At 38.8% G+C, this 9683-nt stretch overlaps 1 protein-coding gene across 1 annotated transcript; it reads right to left on the bottom strand.

Annotated features, from left to right (window-relative positions):
* Positions 1–1046: 1046 nt before the first annotated feature.
* Positions 1047–5348, bottom strand: LOC122064632 ((S)-8-oxocitronellyl enol synthase CYC2-like). The gene is made up of 3 exons (XM_042628375.1): positions 5177–5348; positions 4332–5030; positions 1047–1675 (listed from the first exon to the last, which is right to left on the bottom strand). Exons 2-3 carry the CDS (start codon positions 5003–5005, stop codon positions 1183–1185), a joined length of 1167 nt encoding a protein of 388 aa, XP_042484309.1. The 5' UTR covers positions 5006–5030; positions 5177–5348; the 3' UTR covers positions 1047–1182.
* Positions 5349–9683: the final 4335 nt, after the last annotated feature.

Here is a 9683-nt window from a genome sequence, read left to right on the forward strand (position 1 = left end):
AATTCGAGTTTGCCAAGTGCTAGGAGCTTTCCACATCCGATCTATCTGGTATTCTGGCTTTGCCTTTCTTTAGTCTATGAGATGACGAAGGTGTCACCATGTTCAAGTTTTGGCAGGCCATTCTTTTAATGAGTGAGTTTTTTTTTTTTTCATACCGCCATTTAGGATTTGGATATCTAAATTCATCAGACAAATTATACATAGGAGGGTAAAATGGTCATTTCATAAGAGATGCTAGCATACCCTCCCCTGACTGTTGAGAAACTTTTCCCTTAAAAAATAAGAACCACAATAGAATTATAGTACCAAAGATAAACTCATCAATATTTTATATCTTAATCTCATTTGTCCTATTTATTCGAGTGGAAAATGAGTCGTTGTGGCATCTTAATTGTTTCTTCTTGTACTGGCCATAAGGGTCCTAGCCTCCCAGGGATGCATATCCGTAAGGATTCATATTTTAATTAGAGGAGAGAAATAAAAACATCATCTTTGGGATTAGAAATAGATAAATTAGATTTCTTAATTATCGAATTATATGCTAAGTTGGCCAAAAAAAAAAAAAAACCACTTTCATTCCCACGTTTAGAAAAAAAGAGATAGAAAGAGTATCATAGATATCAAGAAAGAGGGGACTACAATTCAAGACCATGATGTGATTGTAAGGTCAAAATTTACCCAAAAAAAAGAAGATTGTTAGGTCAAAAACAGTTTTTCAAACTCTTCAGAATTTGCCAACACTTCCTTTATGTTCCAATTCTTCACTTGCGCTTATTGAAATCCAGGGAGGAAACCCCTATTGATATTTTGTGTTGATAGCTGAATAAGGTATCCTAGTCTAGATCCCCTGTATGGAAGATGTAAAATGGGGTTGAGGCGGTTAACACAAGAGAGACCCTTGTCGATAAGTAAGGACCACACCCCATGGATGTTATGAGATGTGGGCGAGGTGATTATATGAAGGGGAGAAGAACCCTATCAATAAATGGCAACCACACCCCATAGATGATGTAAGATGGGTTCGGGTGATTACATGCAGGGGAGAGGAACCAGAAAATAAAAGAGTTATATTACTCGATTGTTTCATACGCCCATATACATTGGGGGATATTAATGAGTCTCCATCTTAATTTTAACATGAGAATTTATATTTGTTCATAAACATTCAATGACCAAAATTATCTATCTTCTTCCTGTGGCAGTTGTAGGAGGAATGATTTTCATATATCTCAGCTTCTCCACCCACATTCCCATACTCTTAAGCGTATCAACATACCCAAAGAACCCAAATTCTCTACTCTTGTTCATACTACAAACGTGCTGAAACTTGAACTGCAAAACCATGTTGAGCGCAGAGAAGCATGTGATCTCCTCCATCTTTGTCTTACATAGCCCATTCTCTTCCACTATAGCATCCCAAACACTCCCTTTCTCTTTCATCTCCGCCACCCAATCGAACGTCTCTGTCTCATTGAAAGGGAGAAATTCAACCTCAAATATTTCACACAACACTTTCCAGAGGCTCTTCCATGTAAACACGTCACCATTGGTGCAGTTGAAGGCCTGGTTCTTCGCCGTCTCCGACACTGCCGCTGCCCAAATTTGCTGCTCTGCCAGGACTCGTGCGTCTGACATGTCACAAAAATGATCCCAGGTGTACCGTGTACCAGGATACCTGAACGTAAGGGTATCAATCGCTCGATTCAGATCAAGATACATAATGCAGAAATCATAACCAAATCAAACTGAGAAAAAAAAAATCCTACAAGACTAGTAGCATAGGAAGGAACACAGGCGGGCATGAAAAGACTCACGGCCTAAGGATGTTCATTGGTTTGATTCCGATGTAAATGTTTCGATTCAGTTCGGTGCAAGTTTTCTTAGGTGAAACCAAAATCGAATGATTTAGTAAATGGTTTCGTAGATTAAATGGTTTTCTTATGCTTTCTAATTTTTTTTTATCCAAACAACTTCTTTACTTTTAAAATTTGTATTGAAATGGATGTAAACTGTAACATTGACTTGAATTGTTTTTTGTTTTATGCTTTTATTAATAGTTATTTATTGTAAACTTAATTTTTTTTCATTAAAATGTATGTAGACATTGAATGACTTAAATTTACTCTATATATATATATATATATATATTAATCGGTTTAACAGTTTGTTTAAACGGTTTAAACTTTAAAAACAAAACCGAATCACGGTTTCAATTTTCAAATCAAAATGAAACAATTTAATAAACGGTTTCACGGTTTCGGTGTAAATTGTACAATTGGATTTCGATTTCAAATTCACATCCTTATCACGGCCCTAGCCCTGCACATTGAAGATACTTCTGTGTAAGGGTGTTAATCGGTTCGATTTCGATTTAAACGGTGCGGATCAGATTGGTTCGGTTCACATTTATTTGACTAAAACCATAACCACACCATTTACTAAATGGTTCCACTTTTTGAAACCGTGACTGTTTAATAAATAGTTTTGGTTTCCACGGTTTCTAAACGGTGTCGATTTCACGGTTTTAAACAGTTTCGATTTCGATTTATTCCATATGGTTTGTAAAATGGTTCACAATCGGTTTGTTATAACTTGCAACCATCTCTAAACTGAAGATCATAAGCTTTTAAAAAAATAATTGGCAACTACAAATAAGAAAATTCTATATTAACGATGGAATGTCTTAATTTGATAATCTAGTGCTATTTCTTTACATGAACTTTCTCAAACATTTAGAACTAATATCATACAACATCCAAATCTAGCATTCTACAGCATAAAATATTAAAATGACAGGTGGTTCAGCCAAAACACCCCACCTATGATAACATAATAATATAGTAACATATATGGATTACAAGTTTTTGATCTAAAGCTTAAACTTGAACTGAATTGCAATAAATCATACCAAAGCAGGATGGACACTTAATTTAATTGTTAATTGTTATACAGATTACTGCCCCTTCTTTATTTAATTGTTATACGGATTAATCGGATCGGTTTAAACGGTTTAAATTGTTTTAAACGGTTCGATTTAAATGGTTTCAATTCGATTTGAAACCAATGGGTTCCGCGATTAAAATCGACCCGTCCCGTTTAGCTAATCGGCCTAAAACTTGAAACCATAACCACACCATTTACTAACCGGTTTTGCGTTTTCTGTGTAAACGGATCAGTTTGATTTTGGTAAACGGTTTCGATTACAAATTGACATCCTTACTTTTGTGTTTAGATGTTACTTAAACTAGTCTGGCATAGAGGTGTAAGTTTGGCCCTGATGGCCCAAACCCACCATGAGCCTGAGCAGGGCGTGGGCTAATATTTATGAAATCCAACCCTAATTTTAACATTGACTTATATAATATAATTTATGGCTATCATCCTATCATTTTATTCAGAATAATGAGGTATACATCATTGATTAACCTGACCCTAATAAAAATAAGGCCAATTAGGCACAAGCTGACACAATCAGAGTTAATTAGGGCCAAATTGGGTTAGCATGAGCCTAGTATGGTTGGGCCTAGGCATGAGCCGGGGAGGGCTAAGGTTGACTTTTGGTGACCTAGGGTTATATTGGGGATTTAGCAAACCTAACCCAACCCGATGTTGTTTCACTCTTAGTCCAACATGGTTCTTTTCTCCCCATAAAAAAATAGGAACACATTTTAGAAACCAATACTCAACCGTGTCTAGGCCAACTCTTTACATTTTCATCAACAGTAAAACCCTTATTGATTCCTTACCAAACAAAAAAACCCTAATTGTTGGGGTGATAATTTAACAAACTAATTTTTAAATATTAAAAATTAAATAAAATTTAACACCCACATATATTGAAATAGTTAAAAAAAAAAAAGATTTTAAAATGATCAGCCCATCCCCATGAAATGAAAAATGATGAATCTATTGATACTTCTTTGTGCGCACCCATTGGTCCTAATGCATATGCTGGAGTTGCACTCCTCTACGGGAAACACTTCCCCTCAAAACTAGTGAAAAATAATATGAAGGCAAGAGAACAATAACTGATAATGTGGCGACAGCGCAAATGCTTGGACCAATGGAGGAGCATACATTATCCACCATAGAGCACATAAGGTGGACCAGTGGCAGTGGGTCATTTCACAAAAACCTGTGAGAGGGCAAAGGGATGGACCAATACTGGTAAAAAAAAACGTAATCCGATTTGATTCAACAATTTAGCCATGAAATAGAAACTGAACCGAATCAAGAAAAGATTGCATTGTTTTAAATCAAAACCAAATCGATTTATTTTGGTTTGTTTCAATTTCAAATGGCTGGTTTTGATTCTAAGGTGATACCCTTACCTGAACGGTTTGCCCTCGTGGCGACAGATCGAGGCGTACACCGCTAACGTAAGTAGCGCATTGTATACGCTACGAGCGGAAGCACCGATGATGATGGAAGATCGATGTACCGACCATGTGAACCCTTTACTGGCGGCGTATGAGGCTACGAAGTCTTCAAGAGCGTAGTAGAAGTTGGGGAAAGGAAGGCGAGGAGAGTCTTCCATGAATGGTGGGTCGTGTGGGACGAGTTGGCCGGAGTGGGCCGAGTCGAAGATTGGGCCCATATAGTGTTTGGTACCTGTTTGGATGGTGATATGGCGGAGACGAGAACCAGGAGATGAAGTGAGGACGTTGAGAACGTTGGAGAGCATAAGGGAGTTAACGGCAACGTTAGCTTCCTCGGTGTCACGGACTTGGATGGCGACCCAGAAGATATGGGTGACTTGGTTGGAGATGGGAGAGAGGTGGAGTTTCGTGTCGTTTAAGTTGACGGCGTCGAAGGTGATGTAACGGTCGAGAATGGAGGAAGGGAACCAGGTGGTGGGTTTTGGACGGCGAGCTGCGCCGTAGACTGTCCATGGCCCGGCTGGTGCGGTTAGACCCTTGAGAGCCTCGGCTAGGCTCAGGCCGGCCATTCCTGTGACGCCTACGATTAGGGCTACTGGTTTTTGCATCTCCTGCTGCTGCTCCATCACTGGAATTCAAAAGAACTAACTCCTAGAGAGAGAGAGAGAGAGAGAGAGAGAGAGAGAGAGAAATCAGAGACTCGGAAGAAGAGAAAAAAAAAAAATTTTCTCGAATCATTTACTCAGAGAAATAAGTTATGACTAACACTCTACAATTAACATAATCTTGGAGCTAACCAGGTGGTCTTCTTCTTCTAGCAACCTGCTCTACTTGCTGTTCAGCTAGTTCTTCCACTTGCTCCACTTGCTTTTGATTGATGTCGATACTTACTTGAGGTTGTAAAAGAATTCGAAGCTGGTTGCTACCCCTTGTTATGAGAGTCGGTGTGTTCATAGTCGTAGTCTATCGATTATGTATCCAAAGTATATAAAAGTATCCAAAGTATATAAAAGTTTTTTCTTTTTCTTTCTCAAAAGATAAGGTTGATCTTGACTGAGATACAGTTGGTTATAAAAGAGATATGATGTTGGATCCAATTATACAACTTATATGGGTTAATCTGCAGTAATGAAAATTTCTTGACACATAAAACTAGACATATCAGCAAAACGATTTCGGCTCATCTATTACGGTTGAACCAGAGTTGTCATAGACAACTTTCTATTAGATATTTTGACATGAAACATGTGTTCATTAATTAAACCCGATTTAGTGTGATTAATAAATTAAAGAGAAAAGAACATTGCCTAATTGCATTTCTCGAGCTCTTAAACACATGAGCATGTAAAATTATCATTGCACTCCTTGTGAAATGTTAATATGCTCTCATTGGCCCTCATGCTGGTGCGGAGGCAATAGATCAGACATTGATATCTTGCCCATAAATTAACTGCAGTTCATTATTATGTGTTTCTTATAATTATCTTGTTATATGCAACAACCTGAAAATATTGCTTATTTGTTCATAATTATAAACAATTTTTTTTTTATTGAAAGGAAAAAAAAATCTATAGACAAATTTGAAAAGTGTATGTTATGAAAAGTGTATGCAAAGGATTTTATTTTATTATATATTAAAATTAATATTACTGGAAAAGTGTTTTCAAACCTTTTGGTCCAGTCACAGAACGTAATTTCTCTTATTTATATATATATATATATGGGAAAAGGACAGGTATGCTATCATAGTACCTAGGAATTAGGAATGCTAGCGACATTTTGACTGTAGGATTTGATCAACATGAATTGAACCATTAGATGGAGAGAAGATAAACAAATTTTCAATGCACGGTTGCAACACCTCTCTCTCTCTCTCTCTCTCTCTCTCTCTCTCTCTCTCTCTCCTCGCCGGAAAAAATCATTCATTCACCGGATCCAGCCGAAGAAAGCAAAGTAGTTGGCACCGCCGCTGTTGATGGACCGCAGCCACAGCCGCAGCCGCTGCCGCTGCCGCTGCCGCTGCCGAGTTCAAAGAAAGCTCAGAGGGAGGGGGAGAGAGAGAGGAATAGAAAAAACCAGAAAAAGAAGAAGAAGAAGAAGAAGAGAACTGAGCTCAACCTGGGCCTGTTCGGTGCTGAAACTCACACCGAACGCTGCCGCTGCTGACTTGTTCGGTGCTCTTTCTCTCTCTCTTTCGCTTCTCTCACCAAAGGGCCAAAGGAATGGGGATCTGCCACAGCCGCAGCCACTGTCGAGGTCGAAGAAAGCTCAGAGGGAGGGGGAGAGAGAGAGGAACAGTAAAAACCAGAAAAGAAGAAGAAGAAGAAGAAGAAGAAGAAGAGAACTGAGCTCAACCTGGTCGGGGGAGAGAGGGAGTAATAGAAAATTTTTGGATGAAAAAAGCTGACCGAGGTTCCTCTTCCAATCTTGCATTTCTTCTTCACAAAACCCTAAATCTGAAACCCAGAAGATCAACAAACCCTTGGCCTTCATCTGCGTTTCTGTTTCCATTCTCTTGTTCGTTCTTTCATTCTTTTTTTTTCAATCAGAAACCCTCAAATTCATCTTCATATGGTTCTCTTTGTCCCTCCTTGTTGGCCCATTCGCTTCGATTGCCAATCCTAATTTGTGAATTCCATTGGTCAAGCCAGGAAGAAGTTCCCACCGTTGAATCAGAAATCGAGACTCTGTTCTCTGCATCCACTGAAAATGGGTCGAGCAGCGGAATTAAGGGCGAGAAGGTTGATGCCAAAAAAAAAAAAAAAAAAGAGAGTGCAGCGCTGCCAGAGTTGGAGCTGGTGAGGAAAAGGGGAAGGAAGACCATGGAGCAGCAGTATTGAGTAAGTTTTGTACGACAAAAATTACAAACGGATGAGATCTTTTATCTTTCATCTGACGACCACTATTCGCTAGCATACCTAATTCCTAGGTACTGTGCTAGCATACCTATCCCTTTCCCTATATATATATATATATATTTTTTTTTTTTTATAATGGATCATGGATCATAACATTGATTTAAATCCATGTCTGCAAGCTCCATTGTGGATTTAGTTGTATAGATGTAGAGAAGAAAGTGTAATGAAAATTTTCTACAAGGGAGAGTCCTATTGATAAATAGGGACCACACCCCATGGATGATATGAGATGTGGGCAAAGTGATTACATGAGGAGAGGAACCCTATCGATAATGGCGACCACACCCCATGGACGATGTGAGATGGGGTCGGGTGGTTACATGCAGGCAAGAGGAACCAAGAACAAAAAGAGTAAATTATTCGATATTGTTTCGTACACCCATATACATTGGGGGATATCAATGAGTCTCCATCTTAATTTTAACATGAGGATAATTTATATTGTTCATAAACATTCAATGACCAGAATTATCTATCTTCTTCCTATGGCAGTTGTAGGAGGTATGATTTTCATCTCTCAGCTTCTCCACACATATTCCCATACTCTTAGGAATATCAGCATACCCAAAGAACCCAAAATCTAAACTCTTGTTCATACTACAAATGTGCTGAAACTTGAACTGCAAAACCGTGTTGAGCGCAGAGAAGCATGTGATCTCCTCCATCTTTGTTTTACACAGCCCATTCTCCTCCACTATGGCATCCCAAACACTGCTTTTCTATTTCATTCCGCTACCAAGTCGTCTTTGTCTCGTCGAAAGGGAAAAATTCTACCTCAAATATTTCACACAACACTTTCCAGTGGCTCTTCCATGTAAACACGTCACCATTGGTGCAGTTGAAGGCCTGGTTCTTTGCCATCTCTGACACCGCCGCCTCCCAAATTTGCTGCTCCGGAAGGACTGGTGCATCTGACATGTCACATAAATGATCCCAGGTGGACCGTGTACCAGGATACCTGAACGTAAGGGTATCAATCGGTCGATTCAGATCAACATACACAATGCAGAAATCATAAAAAAATCAGAGAGAGAGAGAGAGAGAGAGAGAGAGAGAGAGAGCCTGCCAATCTTTTATATTTTATTTTTTGGAAAAAATGGATTTATTTAGAAGAACGGAAAAGATGCAAGGATGCCAAACATTGATCTTGGGTCCAAGAATTGGAAATGAGCCAAGCTATCATGCATGTCATAGACAGATCCCTCTTTGCTAGAGAGACAGCTAAACAATTTAGCTTCCTATGAATGAAAGAAAAAAAAATGTAAGATTCAAAAGAAGATTTCAAATGCAAAATATCCTTTAAAATGGGCTTAATAGTCAAAGGGGCTGATGAGATTCGATGCTATTGGAAAGTCACCATGTCTTTGTTGTCACACTTCAACATAATATGAAAAATATCTTCAGAAATAGCTTTCAAAAGAACTGAGCGAAATGCCAAAGCTTCACCCACTAAAGCCACTTGAAATTGAACAAGATTAGAGATGGCAAACTGAAGATGCCCTTGATAGTCACGACAAATAATATTTATACCTCCTTGCATCGACCCATGTGGGAGACTAGCATCACAACTATTTTATAGAAATTTGCTGGCATGAGATACCATTCATGAGGTAGAGAGACAATTGTGGGGGATTTAACTATAGGAACCGATCGATGAGGAGGGGAGATGGATTGATAGAACTCCCTACAATGTTTTTTTGCTGACCAAATGACCTCCAAAGGTTGACCATACTCGCTTTCCAAATAAAAAGTCATTTCGAGCTAACCATAATTGCCAACTGATAAACAAACCTAGGGATATCATCTCTTTGCTAGCATCCTTACCTCTTGTGGAAAACACTTTCCATCCATCAATCCAATCATAGAGGAAAACCTCATCACCTTTTGGAGCTTTGTGAGATAAACTACTACCAAGCCACACTGAACGTGCAAAAGGGCAAGTCAAAAGAATATGGGCCAGTGTAGGGTCGCATACGCCAAGACACAGGTGGACATGAAAAGACCCCAACCCTAGCCCTAGCCCTAGCCCTAGCCCTAGCCATACACATTGAAGATACTCTTGCGTGCTGGTGTTGCTTACACTAGTCTAGCATAAGGGTGTAAGTATAGCATTAATGGCTTGTACTCGTATCAACCCATCCTGAGCCCAAACAAGGCTTGGGCTATAGATTTCTGAAGCCCGTCTTGATTTATATAATATAATTTATGACTGTCATCTTATCGTTTTATTTAGAATAATGAGATTTGGTCGGCTAGGATTAGACAGAAATGGCCCAAAAATTCAATTAAGAAAATATTTCTTTTTATTATTTTATTTTGGGTAATTTACAACGCCACCCTCTAGAGAATGCCATTATTATAGAAACACCCCCTACATAATACCAAA

The sequence above is a fragment of the Macadamia integrifolia genome, unplaced genomic scaffold (assembly GCF_013358625.1).
Source record: "Macadamia integrifolia cultivar HAES 741 unplaced genomic scaffold, SCU_Mint_v3 scaffold170, whole genome shotgun sequence".
In the NCBI taxonomy this organism is placed as follows: Eukaryota; Viridiplantae; Streptophyta; class Magnoliopsida; order Proteales; family Proteaceae; genus Macadamia; species Macadamia integrifolia.

Coding starts and splice junctions, on each gene's coding strand:
- LOC122064632 (XM_042628375.1), bottom strand. CDS start 5,005: ATGGAGCAGCAGCAGGAGATGCAAAAACCAGTAGCCCTAATCGTAGGC. Junction 1,676..4,331: donor CACGAGGGCAAACCGTTCAG/GTAAGGGTATCA, acceptor CCTTACGTTCAG/GTATCCTGGTACACGGTACA.